Source organism: Oncorhynchus tshawytscha, linkage group LG01 (genome assembly GCF_018296145.1).
Source record: "Oncorhynchus tshawytscha isolate Ot180627B linkage group LG01, Otsh_v2.0, whole genome shotgun sequence".
Classification (NCBI taxonomy): Eukaryota; Metazoa; Chordata; class Actinopteri; order Salmoniformes; family Salmonidae; genus Oncorhynchus; species Oncorhynchus tshawytscha.
Window position 1 is genome coordinate 85148337 of NC_056429.1, and position 18905 is coordinate 85167241.

Genomic DNA, 18905 nt, shown 5'->3' on the forward strand with positions numbered 1-18905 from the left:
TATTTAATTTAAGTTTAGTTTGTTTTTCGGATCATGTCATTTTTGTTTATTTCACGTTAGTTAAAATTACTATTGCTATGGACATGTCAGTGAATTAATCCAGCTAAATTCAAGGAGTGAATATTACATATGAAACGCACAGAATTCATCCCGTGGTCATTTTAGCTACATTATTAACAACATATTAGATTAGACATTTCAGGGTTTCATTTGTGGCAGTCATATCGCATATTAGTTAAGAACAGTATATTCTATATACATCTCCGAATTAAAAATTTGAGTAGGATCTATAACATCTCTATTTCTAAAACAACTTTACACGTCCGTTCTATTTTCCTGCAAAGACACGCGACTTTGACAGCTGCGAAATCTGACGTCACCTCTGCTCGACACATCTTTGTCAGTGAACAAAATGGCGACCTACTGTCTTACCGTTGCTCGGCTCCAGGTAAGCGACAGTTTTTCACTAGTTTAATTGAATTTATGCGCCATCGATGTGTGAGAATTCACTCTTAAATACAAGTGAAAGCACATTGTTTGTGAATCTTATGTATAGATATGATGTTTGTTTGAGAGAGTACGATCAAATTCTTTTCGGCCACTGACCCAGGTCATCGTGTCCTGGGTTACCACGAAGCTCACTAGCTAGCTTCGTCAAGGAGCTCAAGTTTGTCATTGACACACAGATATGGCTATTTAAAGACACTTGTATTGTGTACAGTTTGATGAATATGCTCAACTTTAAGATATTATCGCTCTCTATGTTATTTCAACCGAGGACACGTTTATTGATTGCAAGGTTAACGCAAGGTTAGGGTACATAGCAACCACACAGGGCGCTGGCATGCACGACGCAGTCTGGCCAGTGACCAAAACAACACCGCTAGAATAGTGTCCCCCATAGAGGTGTCATTGAAACAGTTTGTCATACGAGTCTTAACTGTTTTTTTTATTTTTTATCTCAAAGCCCAAAGGGAGTGATTGGCCTTATGCTAAACTTAGTCGGCTCTTTTTATTTCTTTTGATATGTTATAGATATTTTATAGGTGTTTGCTGATCCTAATATGGTTTCCTCCCCATACCTTTGAGTGACAGCACCTCCTTGTCGACACGGAAAGGCAAAATACAATTTCAATCATGTATGTCTCGGCTGTTGTAGTCAGGGATTTTCATTGAAGGACCCATTTAGGGCTGATTATTGACTAAACATTTGAATTTGCCAGATAATTTTCTGCCTGATATTTTATATTTCTAATCTGTTTCACCTTGCGTTAGAATCATTCTTTATGTGCTCAACAAGAAAATCTGTCTGTTTTTACTGACATTAGTACTATACTTTTTTCTGTTAATAACTCTGACTTTGCTGATGGCTGCTTTATTGAAGAAAAATGTACTTACTGTGATTTTTGGTTGCCCCACCTAGCTATCATAAGATGAATGCACTAACTGGAAGTCGCTCCGGATAAGCGTGTCTGCCGCCTGCTAAAAGACTAAAATATATTGGACAGTCCCATTCACATACTGCACTCTGTACACACTCTTGTGCATAACTTCCTGTAATAAACCCACTCTTCATGCTTTATTTATTGTCTTGTTGCTGGTGCAGGTGCTCTTTGTCATCCAGGGTGGGCTACAGTACTGCAACCAAAGACTTATCTAAATCTAGGCCCAAATTATTTTGATGTACATGTTGTTGTTTTTTGTTCATGTTGAATTAACTCTGTTGTCAGCTTGCCTTGGGCCAGGGTGTGCGGCGTCTGCATGTGTCTGCAGCCTTCAATGCCAAGGCCAAAGTTTCAATGAGCCGCTTTGAGCCCAGCAACTACGTCAGCTATGAGAAGCTCAATGAGAACGTCAACATTGTGCGCAAAAGGTCAGTTTACCCCTCCACCGTTTACATCAGCATGTGTCCCTGTTTCATTCCATGCTTATAGTGAGATGGCCAACAGGCCAGGGTGCCAGTTTGTTTCTGACTTAGCAAACTTCATTGTCTTGCCAAGGCAATGATGGGACTGTAACCCAAGTTTTTTTCTGTTCAGTGTCAGCTTTACAATTAAAGCTATTTGTAGCACTTGGCCTTTATATTAACTTAGCACCTTCTCTGCCTTCCTCCCTTCCAGACTCAACCGTCCCCTCACTCTCTCTGAGAAGATCGTCTACGGCCATCTGGATGACCCTGTGGGGCAGGACATCGCCAGGGGGCATACGTACCTACGTCTGCGGCCGGACCGCGTGGCCATGCAGGATGCCACGGCCCAGATGGCCATGCTGCAGTTCATTAGCAGTGGCCTGCCTTGTGTGGCTGTGCCCTCCACTATCCACTGTGATCATCTGATCGAGGCCCAGATCGGCGGAGCCAAGGACCTAGCGAGAGCAAAGGTGAAAGGTCAGGGAAGGCCTGAGCAGGGGATGGATTAAAAAATATATATATATATTATTTAACTAGGCAAGTCAGTTAAGAACAAATTCTTATTTACAATGACGGCCTACACCGGCCAAACCCGGATGACGCTGGGCCAATTGTGCTCCGCCCTATGGGACTCCCAATTACGTCCGGTTGTGATACAGCCTGGATTTGAACCAGGGTGTCTGTGGTGACGCCTCTAGCACTGAGATGCAGTGCCTTAGACCGCTGCGCGACTCGGGAGCCCCAGGACAAGGTCGTCAGTCCTGGTGGCTGGATACAGGAATAGGGAATAATGTACCCATAATAATATTTGGCCTTTTCTCTTGGTCCTTAGGACATTAATGCAGAGGTGTATAACTTCCTGGCCAGTGCTGGAGCCAAATATGGAGTGGGATTCTGGAAACCAGGCTCTGGCATCATCCATCAGGTACTGTAACAAGGCTACTCTGAAATGACACTGAAGCCTCATGTTTCCCTGGTGTTAATTGCTGGCAGTGCACTCACTTGATAATAGATAAGCTGTCTTTATAGAATTAAGTTCCTAAAAATGTTGATATGAATTTCATTATTTATTCACATAAGATATTGCACCTTTTTATAATGAAGAGCAGAGCGATCTGTTTACAGTGGTAAGTGCCATAACTGACTCTTATATCTCACCCATTCAGATAATCCTGGAGAACTATGCCTACCCAGGGGTGTTGCTGATTGGCACAGACTCTCACACACCCAATGGTGGTGGACTGGGTTCCATCTGCATTGGAGTGGGAGGGGCTGATGCTGTTGATGTCATGGCTGGCATCCCCTGGGAGCTCAAATGTCCAAAGGTAAGTGGGATTCCCAGTTTATATTGAACACATTTATTTTTCCCCAGTCCCAGTAATGTAGTACAATATGATACTACATAAACCTCACTAAACCATGTTCTCCTCCTGTCAGGTGATTGGGGTGAAACTGACAGGCAAGCTGTCAGGGTGGACGTCCCCCAAGGACGTGATCCTGAAGGTGGCTGGGATTCTGACCGTGAAGGGGGGTACTGGAGCCATTGTGGAGTACCACGGACCTGGGGTGGATTCCATCTCCTGCACAGGTCTACTGCACACTGTATTACTGTCATTATCTAACTAGGATGGTGACCAGCTGACCACCGCTGCTCTTTGGTCTAATGTCCTTCTGTTTTTCTATTTATGGTGTGAGGAGCACAATCATCAATCGACAGTGTTCACTATCAAGCAACATTGTAGGACATTTTGTGTTTGTAGGAATGCCCATAGAAACCCCCAGCATATTGTGTGTTTTAGGAATGGCCACAATCTGCAACATGGGGGCTGAGATTGGAGCCACCACCTCTGTGTTCCCCTACAACCACCGCATGAAGACCTACCTGGAGAAGACTGGCCGCGGAGGTCAGTCCATGTCATCAAACAAGCCTGTCTGTGTGCGTGATGTGCAATGATCTGTCAGGTGATGTGCTGAATATGTTTGTGTGAAGTTCTGGGACTGCATCCCAGAAGGCACCCTACACAGTGCACTTTAAAGGGAATAGGGTGCCATTTGGGACGCTTCCAGGAAGGTTTCTAATTTTTTTATAAGATATGCTTGATCCATTTATCTGACCCCGTTGCCCTCCCACCCCTCTCAGACATTGCTTCCCTGGCTGACCATTATGCTGACCTGTTGGTTCCAGACCCGGGCTGTGAATATGACTCGATTGTCGAGATCAACCTGGATGAGGTGAGTCTCCTCCCCTGCTCTTTCTCTCTCACATACACACACATACATCCAACCTGACCCGTGCTATCTTTCCCTGTCCTTCCTAGCTGAAGCCCCACATCAATGGGCCCTTCACCCCCGACCTGGCTCACCCCATGGCAGACATTGGGGCCACGGCAGCAAAGAATGGCTGGCCCCTGGAGGTCAAAGTAGGTCAGTGCAGTCTTCAGATCTTTTTGACCTCACAGCTGGCCACTGCGTCTCACCACCATGTGTCTCTGTTCAGACCTTAATATTAATTGGCTATAACTGATATTACTATATATACTTTATCTGTCTTTAGCCTTATACACAGATGTATAGCTGTTCTATTCAATATGAGAAAGTAGACATGCAGTGGGTGGCTGCTTAATCTGCCCCCTCCCCTCAGGTCTGATTGGCAGCTGCACCAACTCCAGTTATGAGGACATGGGCCGCTCTGCCTCCGTGGCCAAACAGGCCTTGGACAAAGGGCTGAAGTGCAAGGCTGCATTTACCATCACCCCCGGGTCTGAACAGATCCGTGCCACCATCGAGAGAGACGGATATGTGAGTCCCTGGTACCAGTAGATGGGAAGGGGATATGACCAGGGTTCGAACTGCAGGGGTGTCTGGGGTGCTGTTCTCTCCACCCAACAAATCAGGGCAACAGGATAACAGTTGTAAAATATTGTTGACATCCTCCTAAGTATCAAGGATGTTAACATTGGCCCAGCTCTGCTCTCTATTTTAAGGGCATCGCAAGTAGGGGGTTTGTAATTGGAGCTCTGGATGTTGAGATCCTCAGCAGGAGGATACTGCTGTGTCCTGGGCTCCTCCTGACTGGCCTACTGCTAGCTCCTCCTGACAGAAGATGTATGTATGTTGTTCTGTAGTCCAAGATCCTCGGTGATGTTGGTGGAATGGTCCTGGCCAACGCATGTGGACCCTGCATTGGACAGTGGGACAGGTAATAGTCAGTTGACTTACTCATTCATGTTCATTCTGTTAACATTCATTTTGAAGTTGAAAGTCTTCTATTAAAAGTGTCTTAAGATATTGCCTGTGTATCAAATGGCACCCTATTCCATATGTAGAGCAGTGCTTTTGACCATGGCCCAAGGGCTCTGGTCAAAAGTAGTGCACTATATATGGAGTAGGGTGCTATTTGGGACCGTGGTAAGTTGTTGTTTCTGTTCAGGCGTGACGTGAAGAAAGGAGAGAAAAACACCATCGTCACATCTTACAACAGGAACTTCACCGCTAGGAATGATGCCAACCCAGCCACACACGCCTTCGTCGCCTCCCCTGAGGTACTGTTAAGACTGAATACACAAACACCAGGGTTTCCGTTAAGGAAATGTGGCACTGGACATTTGACTGGCAGCATTTTAATTTAACGGACATTTGAGAAATTTACCAGACACATATACATTGGGAGCGTAACCTGATTAGGGCATCAATTCATGGTGCTCAGAATGACAGAAATCATATTAAGATTAGGGTTATTCCTCTTAACAGAACATCGAACTCGAGGACGGAAGGGTGTGCGTCCTTCTTACCAAATTCCAATGCGCACTTTTCCTCAGCCAAAATGAGTAAAAAAAGACAACTAATGAACTGCAAAATCACTAGCCTATGTGAATCCCCCATAGTAGAAAAGTTTACCTATTCTATTGGTTAGTTATCATTCTGTGTGAGAAAGAAATAGCTTATTCCAAACACTGGGACATTTGTGGGATGATACAGTGCATTCGGAAAGTATTCAGACCCCTTGAATTTTATGTTACAAGAATATAACGAAAGCAAGTTCTCTCTTTGACAGAACGATTCCATATATTTAAAAAAAAAAAAAAAAAAAACGCACATATTTGAAAGTCTTCTATTGGGGGGATTGCAATTCTAAAATTGATTAAATTGTTTTTTTTCCTAAAAAATAAATCACATTTACATAAGTATTCAACCCTTTACTCTGTACTTTGTTGAAGCAACTTTGGCAGCGATTACAGCCTCGAGTCTTCTTGGGTATGACGCTACAAGCTTGGCACACCTGTATTTGGGGAGTTACTCCCATTCTTCTCTGCAGAGCCTCTCAAGCTTTCTCAGGTTGGACAGGGAGCGTCGCTGCACAGCTATTTTCAGGTCTCTACAGAGATGTTTGATCCGGTTCAAGTCCCGGCTCTGCCAGGGCCACTCAAGGACATTCGGAGATCTGTCCCGAAGCCACTCCTGTGTTATCTTGGTTGTGTACTTCAAATCAAATTTATTTGTCACATACACATGGTTAGCAGATGTTAATGCGAGTGTAGCGAAATGCTTGTGCTTCTAGTTCCGACAATGCAGTAATAACCAATGAGTAATCTAACTAACAATTCCAAAACTACTACCTTATACACACAAGTGTAAAGGGATAAAGAATATGTACATAAAGATATATGAATGAGTGATGGTACAGAGCGGTATAGGCAAGATGCAGTAGATGGTATCGAGTACAGTATATACATATGAGATGAGTATGTAAACAAAGTGGCATAGTTAAAGTGGCTAGTGATACATGTATTACATAAGGATGCAGTAGATGATATAGAGCACAGTATATACGTATACATATGAGATGAATAATGTAGGGTATGTAAACATTATATTAAGTAGCATTGTTTAAAGTGGCTAGTGATATATTTTACATCAATTGCCATTATTAAAGTGGCTGGAGTTGAGTCAGTGTGTTGCCAGCAGCCACTCAATGTTAGTGGTGGCTGTTTAACAGTCTGATGGCCTTAAGATAGAAGCTGTTTTCCAGTCTCTCGGTCCCAGCTTTGATGCACCTGTACTGACCTCGCCTTCTGGATGATAGCGGGGTGAACAGGCAGTGGCTCGGGTGGTTGTTGTCCTTGATGATCTTTATGGCCTTCCTGTGACATCGGGTGGTGTAGGTGTTCTGGAGGGCAGGTAGTTTGCCCCCGGTGATGCGTTGTGCAGACCTCACTACCCTCTGGAGAGCCTTACGGTTGTGGGCGGAGCAGTTGCCGTACCAGGCAGTGATACAGCCCGACAGGATGCTCTCGATTGTGCATCTGTAGAAGTTTTGTGAGTGCTTTTGGTGACAAGCCAAATTTCTTCAGCCTCCTGAGTTTGAAGAGGCGCTGCTGCGCCTTCTTCACGATGCTGTCTGTGTGGGTGGACCAATTCAGTTTGTCTGTGATGTGTACGCCGAGGAACTTAACTTACTACCCTCTCCACTACTGTCCCATCGATGTGGATAGGGGGGTGTTCCCTCCTTCTCCCATCTCCACAGAGGAATTCTGGAGCTCTGTCAGAGTGACCATCGAGTTCTTGGTCACCTCCCTGACCAAGGCCCTTCTCCCCCGTTTGGCCGGGCGGCCAGCTCTAGGAAGAGTGGTTCCAAACTTCTTCCATTTAATAATGATGGAGGCCATTGTGCTCTTGGACCTTCAATGCTGCAAAAATGTTTTGACACAATCCTGTCTCGGAGCTCTACGGACAATTCCTGTAGAGCCTTATATAGACCCCTTCCCTTTTTCCAAATCATGTCCAATCAATTGAATTTACCACAAGTGGACTCCAATCAATGATCAATGTAAACAGGATGCACCTGTGCTCAAAAAAGTCACTTATTTTTGCTTTGTCATTATGGGGTATTGTGTGTAGAGTGAGGACTTTTATTTAATCCAACATTTGGAAAAGGGAAGGGGTCTGAAATACTTCCCGAATGCACTGTGTTTTCAAAATGCATACGGTCTCCAGCTCAATGCAGAGTGGTGTGAAGCTGAAGCCTGCCTACCTATATGCACTTGAATGGCGAATGGGAAGCATGCTTCAATTACCAGTAGATAAATAAAAAAACAGGTGATTTGCAATTAGAATTGTTATGCAATGATTGGTCTTATAAAAGCACAACAGCAGAAAGAAATTAGCTGTTTGAGAAGCTGTAGCTGTCTGACAGATTTTCCACTCATAGGCTCTATCTTCCTCGACTTCGGCGATGTCATCTACAAAATAGCTTCCAACCTTCTACTCAGACTGCATCCAGTTTGCCATCACAGTGCCATCCGTTTTGTTACCAAAGCCCCTTATACCACCCACCACTGCGACCTGTATGCTCTAGTCGGCTGGCCCTCGCTACATATTTGTTGCCAGACCCACTGGCTCCAGGTCATCTATAGGTCTATGCTAGGTAAAGCTCCGCCTTATCTCAGTTCACTGGTCACGATAACAACACCCACCCGAAGCACACGTTCCAGCAGGTATATCTCACTGATCATCCTCAAAGCCAACACCTCATTTGGTCTCCTTTCCTTCCAGTTCTCTGCTGCCAGTGACTTGAACAAATTGCAAAAATCGCTGAAGTTGGAGACTTTCATTTCCCTCACCAACTTTAAACATCATCTATCTGAGCAGCTAACCAACCGCTGCAGCTGTACATAGTCCATCTGTAAATAGCCCACCCAATCTACCTACCTCATCCCCATACTGTTTTTTACATTTTATTTACTTTTCTGCTCTTTTGCACACCAGTATCTCTACTTACACATCATCATCTGCTCATTTATCACTCCAGTGTTAATCTGCTAAATTGTAATTATTCGCTCCAATGGCCTATTTATTGCCTACCTCCTCATGCCTTTTGCACACACTGTATATAGACTTTCTTTTTTCTGCTGTGTCATTGACTTGTTTATTGTGTCATTGACTGTACGCTTGTTTATTCCATGTATAAATCTGTGTTGTTGTCTGTCACACTGTTTTGCTTTATCTTGGCCAGGTCGCAGTTGCAAATGAAAACTTGTTCTCAACTAGCCTACCTGGTTAAATAAAGGTGAAATAAATAAAAAAAATATTTATGCTGTGCGCGTGTGATAAACACAACCACAAACAAAAATAGACACGAGCCAATTTAATTCCACAAAATCATGCAACCTATAGATCGATAAGCATTACATGTTATTTGTATTTCCATCAATGAATAGGCTAAAAAGCATTATTTTGTCATGTTTCTTTTTTTCTGGCCGGCGCCAGTTAGGGCCGTTGTCCTGTTGTATTTATGTATTTATTTATTTTGATTACCGGCTAATAGATACCTTGACACACACACACTGCTTCTTTGCTGATTCGCCTTCATACTGTTCTCACTCACTCCCATGATAGATATTGTACACTTGCTCTCACCGGTAAACACTACACACCACCAACTACTTTGTCCTCTCCTCCTCCAGATCGTCACAGCCCTGGCAATAGCAGGAACCCTGGATTTCAACCCTGAGGTTGACTACCTCACTGCCGCCAACGGAGAGAAGTTCAAGCTGGAGCCTCCCAGCGCAGACGAGCTGCCCAAGTTGGACTTTGACCCTGGTCAGGACACCTACCAGCACCCCCCTGCAGAGGGTGGATCCAAGCTGAGGGTGGACGTCAGCCCCACTAGCACCCGGCTGCAGCTGCTGGAGCCCTTTGACAAGTGGGCGGGCGGAGATCTGGAGGACCTACAAGTCCTCATCAAGGTCAGGGGTCAAAGGGGGAAAACTAGGGTCTGTTCAGGAGGGTGCAGAGTTGCATATCTTTCTGATTTAAAAATATATTTCTGGTCAAACTTACTCTTTCTTGCATCCCACCATGCTCGCTCTCTCTGTCCATCCAGGTGAAGGGGAAGTGCACCACAGACCACATCAGTGCTGCCGGCCCCTGGCTAAAGTTCCGTGGTCACCTTGACAACATCTCTAACAACATGCTGATCGGAGCAGTCAACATAGAGAACGACGGCATCAACAAGATCAAGAACCAGCTGACGGGAGAGTATGGCGGTGTTCCTGACGTCGCCCGCCATTACAAGGTTAGCTCTCCGGATGATGAACCTTGACCCCTGGCTCAAACAACATCCTCACTTGAGATTAAAAAGTGTACCCTCGGGGGCCTCCCGGGTGGTGCTGTGCCATCAGAGACTCTGGGTTCGCGCCCAGGCTCTGTCGTAACTGTCCGCGACCGGGAGGTCCGTGGGGCGATGCACAATTGACCTAGCGTCGTCCGGGTTAAGGAGGGCTTGGCCGGTAGGGATGTCCTTGTCTCATCGCGCACCAGCGACTCCTGTGACGGGCCGAACGCAGTGCGCGCTAACCAAGGTTGCCAGGTGCACGGTGTTTCCGCCGACACATTGGTGCGGCTGGCTTCCGGGTTGGATGCGCGCTGTGTTAAGAAGCAGTGCAGCTTGGCTGGGTTGTGTATCGGAGGACGCATGACTTTCAACCTTCGAGTCCGTACGGGAGTTGTAACAATGAGACAAGATAGTAGCTACTAAAACAATTGGATACCACGAAAAAGGGGTAAAATTGAAAATAAAATTAAAAAGTGAGTGATGCAGTGGTGTAAGGCACATCGCAGTGCTAGCTGTGCCATTAGAGATCCTGGTTTGAGTCCAAGCTCTGTCGCGACCGGGAGACCCATGGCCTAGCGTCGCCCGGGTTAGGGGAGGGTTTGGCTGGCAGGGACATCCTTGTCCCATCGCGCTCTAGCGACTCCTGTGGCGGGCGCATGGTCGACAGGGGTATTGTGTTTCCTCCAGGTTAAGCGTGGCATTGTGTCAAAAAGTAGTGCGGATGCATGGCTCTCGACCTTTGCAACTCCTGTACGGACTCGGGAGAGACAGCGATGGGACAAGACTGTAACTGGATACCATGAAATTAGGGCTAAAAAATGTTGATTTAAATTTCCCTTTTGAAAGGATGCTGTGCGCTTTTCATAGATACAGAATACCCATAAACATTTGGCCATCAGTGTAGGAAATAGCAATGAGTGACTTCCATCCTCCTGTTGTTTGTTTCATGTTAATTCAGTCTGTGTTTCCGCTCCTTAGCTGATTATAAATCCATAATAATACATATATTATCACCTAATGTTGTGTTAGATCTTTTTATCAACTTAAGTTCTTTACAACATTACAAGTTTTGAACTTCTATTTATGGCCTGTAGGCCTCATTGACCTGAGCTCATACAACTTGTTTTTGAGTTAAAAAAGTGTAATTTTTGGATTATTTTGACTATAACAAATACTCAGATTAAATATATTGTGCTATTTATCACAGACTGTTTTGTGTCAAAGTTTAACAAGGACTCTCCTCACCAGTGTCATGATCAAAGATATGCTCAAGAGCCTCACATACAGTATATCGTTTGGTCATTGTGCTGCCACAGAATGAATTGTGAGCAAGGCCTTAAAATCTTTATATACCTGAGCTGCGACAAAAGTTCTATAGTTTTAATAATATATGTTGCAATTATTTATGAGAATGCCAACGTGTGGTTCCCGTGGGGGAAAGATTCTATTGGGGAAAGGTTGCCATGGAAGCCAATATATTTAATCTGAGTGTGTGTGTGCTCAAACACACATGCATGTGGGGGCCTGGGAGAGGAAGTGTGTCCATCTGATGAATGTGCATGTGCCTGAACTCAATTTTATACACTAAATGTAGTCTCACCCATTGATTTCTTATGACCGGTCATTTTTGACCAGGAACACCACAGGTGTACAAAAGTTAAATCATTTTAAAAACTTTTTTTTTAAATGAAAATCCTACATTTTGTGTGTTCAGATGCCCTGCGTGAACAAAGTCATGGAACCTTATGACAATCAGATTAATTGAACTACATTTTTCAGAGAGAACATCGGTCCAATTTGACCGAAACACAACAGGAGGGTTAATAGTATCCCTGATGTGTTTGATCTCTCCCAGGCCAACGGCCTGTCGTGGGTGGTCGTGGGAGATGACAACTACGGTGAGGGATCCAGCAGAGAGCATGCCGCCCTGGAGCCCAGACACCTGGGAGGAAGATGCATTATCGTCAAAAGCTTCGCCAGGATCCACGGTAACATTAAGCACAGGCCAAAAGGGGCCGTGTGTGTTGTGTATGTGTGCATGCCTTTAGAACATTGCAACTACACTGCTCAAAAAAATAAAGGTAACACTAAAATAACACACCCTAGATCTGAATGAATGAAATATTCTTATTAAATACTTCTTTCTTTACATAGTTGAATGTGCTGACAACAAAATCACACAATTATCAATGGAAATCACATTTATCAACCCATGGAGGTCTGGATTTGGAGTCACACTCAAAATTAAAGTGGAAAACCACACTACAGGCTGATCCAAATTTGATGTAATGTCCTTAAAACAAGTCAAAATGAGGCTCAGTAGTGTGTGTGGCCTCCACGTGCCTGTATGACCTCCCTACAATGCCTGGGCATGCTCCTGATGAGGTGGCGGATGGTCTCCTGAGGGATCTCCTCCCAGACCTGGACTAAAGCATCCGCCAACTCCTGGACAGTCTGTGATGCAACGTGGTGTTGGTGGATGGAGCGAGACATGATGTCCCAGATGTGCTCAATTGGATTCAGGTCTGGGGAACGGGCGGGCCAGTCCATAGCATCAATGCCTTCCTCTTGCAGGAACTGCTGACACACTCCAGCCACATGAGGTCTAGCATTGTCTTGCATTAGGATGAACCCAGGGCCAACCGCACCAGCATATGGTCTCACAAGGGGTCTGAGGATCTCATCGCGGATCTCATGGCAGTCAGGCTACCTCTGGCGAGCACACTGAGGGCTGTGCGGCCCCCCAAAGAAATGCCACCCCACACCATGACTGACCCACCGCCAAACCGGTCATGCTGGAGGATGTTGCAGGCAGCAGAACGTTCTCCACGGCGTCTCCAGACTCTGTCACGTCTGTCACGTGCTCAGTGTGAACCTGCTTTCATCGGTGAAGAGCACAGGGCGCCAGTGGCGAATTTGCCAATCTTGGTGTTCTCTGGCAAATGTCAAACGTCCTGCACGGTGTTGGGCTGTAAGCACAACCCCCACCTGTGGATGTCGGGCCCTCATACCACCCTCATGGAGTCTGTTTCTGACCATTTGAGCAGACGCATGCACATTTGTGGCCTGCTGGAGGTCATTTTGCAGGGCTCTGGCAGTGCTCCTCCTTGCACAAAGGCGGAGGTAGCGGTCCTGCTGCTGGGTTGTTGCCCTCCTACACGTCTCCTGATGTACTGGCCTGTCTCCTGGTAGCGCCTCCATGCTCTGGACACTACGCTAACAGACACAGCAAACCTTCTTGCCACAGCTCGCATTGATGTGCCATCCTGGATGAGCTGCACTACCTGAGCCACTTGTGTGGGTTGTAGACTCCGTCTCATGCTACCACTAGAGTGAAAGCACCGCCAGCATTCAAAAGTGACCAAAACATCAGCCAGGAAGCATAGGAACTGAAGTGGTCTGTGGTCCCCACCTGCAGAACCACTCCTTTATTGGGGGTGTCTTGCTAATTGCCTATAATTTCCACCTGTTGTCTATTCCATTTGCACAACAGCATGTGAAATGTATTGTCAATCAGTGTTGCTTCCTAAGTGGACAGTTTGATTTCACAGAAGTGTGATTGACTTGGAGTTACATTGTTGTTTAAGTGTTCCCTTTATTTTTTTGAGCAGTGTACATTGCTTCCTTCCCAACATCCACCTAAATGCAGGGATGCAAAGTCATTGCTTTTTGGCGATATTCACCGGTTTGATCTCAAAATAGACCATCCAAGTGAATCGTGTAGATCCGAAGGGGAGGGGGCGTGTCTCGTATCGAAATCATTGACTGAGCCTCTGGGCTCGGCACAGAAAGTTAGATGTATGGAACATTAATTGTACCGTTTATCATAACATGCCACTTTCTGAAGTAATGCCTGTTTATTTGCACCTACAGTACCAGTCAAAAGTTTGGACACCTACTCATTCAAGGATTTTTCTTTATTTGTACTATTTTTTACATTGTATAATAAGAGTGAAGACATCAAAACTGAAATAACACGTGGAAGCATGTAGTAACCAAAAAAGTGTTAAACAAATCAAAATATGAGTTTCTTCAAAGTAGCACCCTTTGCCTTGATGACAGCTTTCACACTCTTGGCATTCTCTCAACCAGCTTCATGAGGAATGCTTTTCCAACTCACAGGCAAAAAATGCTGAGCACTTTTTGCCTGCTTTTCCTCAACCCTTCTCAATTGGGTTGAGGTCGGGTGATTTGGAGTCCAGGTCATCTGATGCAGTGCCATCACACTCCTTGGTCAAATAGCCCGTACACAGGTGTTTTGGGACATTGTCCTGTTGAAAAACAAATGATAGTCGCTACAGAATGCTGTGGTAGCCATGCTGGTTAAATGTGCCTTGAATTCTAAATTAAAGACAGTGTCACCAGTAAAGCACCATCACACCACCACCTCCATGCTTCACAGTGGGAACCACACATGCAGAGATCATCTATTCACCTACTCACAAAGACACGGCGGTTGGAACCAAAAATCTCAAATTTGGACTCACCAGACCAAAGGACAGCTTTCCACTTGTCTAATGTGTTTCTTGGCCCAAGAAAGTCTCTTCTTATTGGTGTCCTAGTAGTGGTTTCTTTGCAGCAATTCAACCATGAAGGCAGTCTCCTCTGAGCAGTTGATGTGTCTGTTACTTGAACTCTGACGCATTTATTTGGGTTGCAATTTCTGAGACTGGTAACTCTGATGAACTTATCCTCTGCTACAGAGGTAACTCTGGGTCTTCCTTTCCTGTGGTGGTCCTCATGATAGCCAGTTTCCTCATAGAAGCTTGATGGTTTTTGTGACTGCACTTGAAGAAACATTCAAAGTTCTTGACATTTTCCAGATTGACTGACCTTCATGTCTTAAAGTAGTGATGGACTGTCATTTCTCTTTGCTTATTTGAGCTGTTCTTGCCATAATATGGACTTGGTCTTTTACCAAATAGGGCTATCTTCTGTATACCACCCTTTACCTTGTCACAACACAACTGATTGGCTCAAACCATCAAGAAGGAAAGAAATTCCACAAATTCACTTTTAACAAGGCACACCTGTAAATTGAAATGCATTCTGGTTGAGCGACTGCCTAGAGTGTGCAAAGCTGTCATCAAGTCAAAGGGTGGCTAATCTGAAGAATATTAAATATATTTTGATTTGTTTAACACTTTTGGTTACTATGTGATTCCATATGTGATATTTCATAGTTGTGATGTCTTCACTATTATTCTATAATGTATACAATAGTAAAAATAAAGAAACCCTTGAATGAGTCGGTGTGTCCAAACTTTTGACTGGTACCGTATGATGTATAAGCAGTTGGCATGCCTAAAAAGGCTTTTCCAGAACCTTCTCAATTAAACGTTGACTACAAAGTAGGCCTATCTGGCAGAATGATATCATTATGAATCTGGTGGGCGGTCTGGTCTCTCCCATCCCCAGACCTCAAAATGTCTCCCTTTGTGGTTTAAACATTGTTGTGGACTTAGAACATCCAATTTAGTTTTTCTACCTTTTTTTTTGTTTTGAGAACCTGAAGGAGAAAAAACTAATTTGGCAACAAAGATTTTATAGTTCCCTTTGTCTTCCTGTCGGTGGAGACATTTATAATTTCATGTGATGATAAACCTTTAAGCTCCTAGGCCTCCTGAGTGGCACAGTGGTCGAAGGCACTATCGCAGTGCTAGCTGTGCCGCTAGAGATCCTGGATCGAGTCTAGGCTCTGTTGCAGCCGGCCGCGACCGGGAGATCCATGGTGCGACTCTCAATTGCCCCAGCGTTGTCCAGGTTAGGGGAGAGTTTGGCAGGCAGGGATGTCCTTGTCCCATCATGCACTAGCGACTCCTGTGGCGTGCCAGGCGCAGTGCATGGTCGCCAGGTGTACGGTGTTTCCTCCGTCACATTGGAGTGGCTGGCTTCTGGATTAAGCGGGCATTGTGTCAAAACGCAGTGCGGGCTGGCTGGGTTGTGTTTTGGAGGACACACAGCTTTCGACCTTCGCCTCTCCCGAGTCCGTACGGGAGTTGCAGCGATGGGACAAGACTGTAACTACCAATTGGGGAGGAAAAGGGGGTAATGTACAAATATATTTTTAAAAATAAACAACCTTAAGCGCTCCCCCCATGACACAATTTTTCTGTCTTGTGAGTTGGGAAGTTAGGAGTATTCAGATTAACAAATGCATAATACACACTTAATTATTCTCTGAACTGGCAAATGGATTTTCTTGCACTTCACAATTAATTTGTGTTTCTGTACTGGGGAAAAAGTTACATTTTGGGGGGGATCCTCACCAGTTTGCTTTCCTGAAGCGAACCTTTTCTTTCTTCTATCTGCAGAGACTAATCTGAAGAAACAGGGTATGCTGCCCCTGACCTTCCAGATCCCTGCTGACTACGACAAGATCCGACCAGACGACAAGATCTCCATCAAAGGACTCGCAAACTTCACCCCAGGAAAGGTGAGTGGTGTAAATGCCAATCTGTAGGCTTTAGTTTCAGCCCGTCATGATCACATCTGATTTAACTAATCATGGTCTAAATTAGACAAGATCCGAACCAGCCAGCTCCAGTGTTTAGGCTTGAAGTTTGTTTCCAGATAAGGTTCACCATGTATGTCTGTCTTTGTGTTGCTGCCCCCTCCAGCCCCTGTCTGCAGTAGTGAAGCACAGTGACGGCAGCAAAGATGACTTCCAGCTGAACCACACCTTCAACGAGACACAGATCGAGTGGTTCCAGGCCGGCTCCGCCCTCAACAGGATGAAGGAGCTCCAGTAACTGGAGAGGGAGATCTACGGATACAGGGGGAGGCGTGGAGAAGATGGGGGACACTGGTTAGGCAGAGATGGGGGCAGGTTTTCAGTGTTTAAAGACATGGGATGTGTTTCAATCTTGAACGGCTTCCTTTCCTCCTCTCCTTATGTTCGTTACCCTGTTCTGAAGGTAAATTTTAATGACTATCTGCTCCATTTAACCAATCAGTGATAAGTAGGGAAAGGAGGAGAGGAAACTATTTAAAGAGTATTGAGACATGGCCATGGTAAAGAATAAAAGCCACACCCCCTCAGATTATATGAAGCTTCCAGTCCAGTCCAATCATCAACCACTGCATGTGTCATCCGCTGCCCACACCGTAGAGAGTCCAACAACTTCTCATATGTAAGAGACATGTTTAACCTCGCAGTACAGACGACAGGAGTGCGTAGACACAGACCAGTACTACTGTACAGTTTAAGGTAGTGTGAATTGCTGTAGTAGACTCAGATACTGTTTACAAAGGAAGGCTTACCGCTTTTGAGACACACACCAACATGTTCTTCTTTGAGTGGAACGGTAACCTAACACACTGCCAACTGCAGCTCCTCCAGTTATCACAGCTGTTCAAACAGTCCATCCAAACTGTAGTCGCTCACCTGGTCTCTGAGTCTTAACGCTGTATCTGTCACAGGCTGCATGAGATATCCGCTTTAGTGATTGTGTGATGGAGTGTTTGCTTTGTCCTTTCAGCTCCATCCACACCCTGTAAGCTGCTGTTCATTTTCTTGTAGTCTCAAAAACTAGAATACACAGAGACTGGTTAACACACAGCAAACGGACATCTGTGTATGTATGTGTTGTCTATATATTAATTAGTGTGTATGCGTTAACTCTTCGTAACAACAGCCAAACACCCCTGTGCTTTTGGATCTTACTGAATATTACCACACTGGTCAAAGCTTCCAATATTTTAGAGTGATTACTTACCTATTTTTCCTCTAAAAGCTTGGATGTGCATTAAAGTGGTATTTTGCTCGTTTTTTATTTCGGTCTCCTCTGGAGAAATGTGTTATTTGGACTACTAGACTCTTTCGTGCTGTCCTGTGTATTTTTGAGTGCCTTTTCTTTTTTTTTTGTGGGGGGGTGTTGTTATGTTAGGGTGCAGAGTTTGTCCTGGTCAGGGAAAAACTCCTGGCCCTTATGTGTTTTTCATGGTGTCTTTATCACAGAAGTGAACCCCTGTGTCAAAGCTAGATACTGCTGGACCAGTAGTTCCCAACCAGGGGTACTCCAGGCAGAGAGAGATTCAGTTGGTGGTACAGTAACCGAAAAAGGTTAGAAACCACTGCACAACTCCCATTGCTTGGCAGTGAATGGGAACTCTCTCAAACACACTAGCTAACTCTTCCTAGAAACATTTCAACAATGAATTACACATTTTGTATGAATTTCTGTAAAGTTATTAACCACATTGAAACATTGACTCCAACAGCATTAAAATTGTGACCAAGGGCAGCAACTTTCTGAGTCTGTTGTGGTGTGTTCTGCTTTGTAATAATCTCCATTGTATACCATCACCACTCCCCTCCTGTCTATAGTATTGAATGTCTGGATCATGTATATTTAAATATTTTTGGTTTTCCTTTCTCTGATGTTGAATAAATTAGTGTTATTCGGTCACGGTGGGTTGTAAAATAAACTGACATTTCAATGAATATAGACCACTGCTTCTGTGGGTTAAGTTGTGTTGTCTGGAGTTTTCCTTTGTTCATTTGTGTGTGGGGTTGAGCGAGAACCCAGCAAACCAACATTCGTTCTGCAAGAGTTCCCTGAACATTCGTTAGGTTGCGGCAAATGTTTTCATAACACCAAAACTGCCCAGTCGTGCTGATGATTATAGAATGTTTGTCTAAAACTTTTGCTTGATGTTGCAAGAACGTTCCTAGAACACACTGAGTATACAATTACGTGATAATGCCCGAGAAGCCGGTGTTTGGAGGATATTGGCACAGGTAATTAGGCCTGAGACGAAGTCGAGGCATCGTTCTTATCCCTTGCAACATTCTTATCCCTTGCTTGCTAGCTAGGCATCTACGGCTAACTTAGTCACATCAAAAAGTTCAGCCAGAATAACAGCAAAGTAACTGCGTTT

General features: G+C 44.8%; 1 protein-coding gene across 1 annotated transcript; it reads left to right on the plus strand.

Annotated features, from left to right (window-relative positions):
* Nucleotides 1-341: 341 nt before the first annotated feature.
* Nucleotides 342-18474, plus strand: LOC112258617 (aconitate hydratase, mitochondrial). The gene is made up of 17 exons (XM_024433119.2): nt 342-448; nt 1731-1873; nt 2121-2379; nt 2742-2834; nt 3076-3234; nt 3347-3497; nt 3709-3813; nt 4050-4141; nt 4228-4333; nt 4551-4708; nt 5035-5108; nt 5340-5451; nt 9373-9654; nt 9792-9983; nt 11878-12010; nt 16337-16458; nt 16643-18474. Exons 1-17 carry the CDS (start codon nt 413-415, stop codon nt 16772-16774), a joined length of 2349 nt encoding a protein of 782 aa, XP_024288887.1. The 5' UTR covers nt 342-412; the 3' UTR covers nt 16775-18474.
* Nucleotides 18475-18905: the final 431 nt, after the last annotated feature.

Excerpts from the sequence above, each read along its gene's own strand:
- LOC112258617 (XM_024433119.2), top strand. The coding sequence starts at position 413 with ATGGCGACCTACTGTCTTACCGTTGCTCGGCTCCAG. Across the intron at positions 449-1,730 it reads TTACCGTTGCTCGGCTCCAG|CTTGCCTTGGGCCAGGGTGT; the intron begins GTAAGCGACAGT and ends CTCTGTTGTCAG. Across the intron at positions 9,655-9,791 it reads ACCTACAAGTCCTCATCAAG|GTGAAGGGGAAGTGCACCAC; the intron begins GTCAGGGGTCAA and ends CTGTCCATCCAG.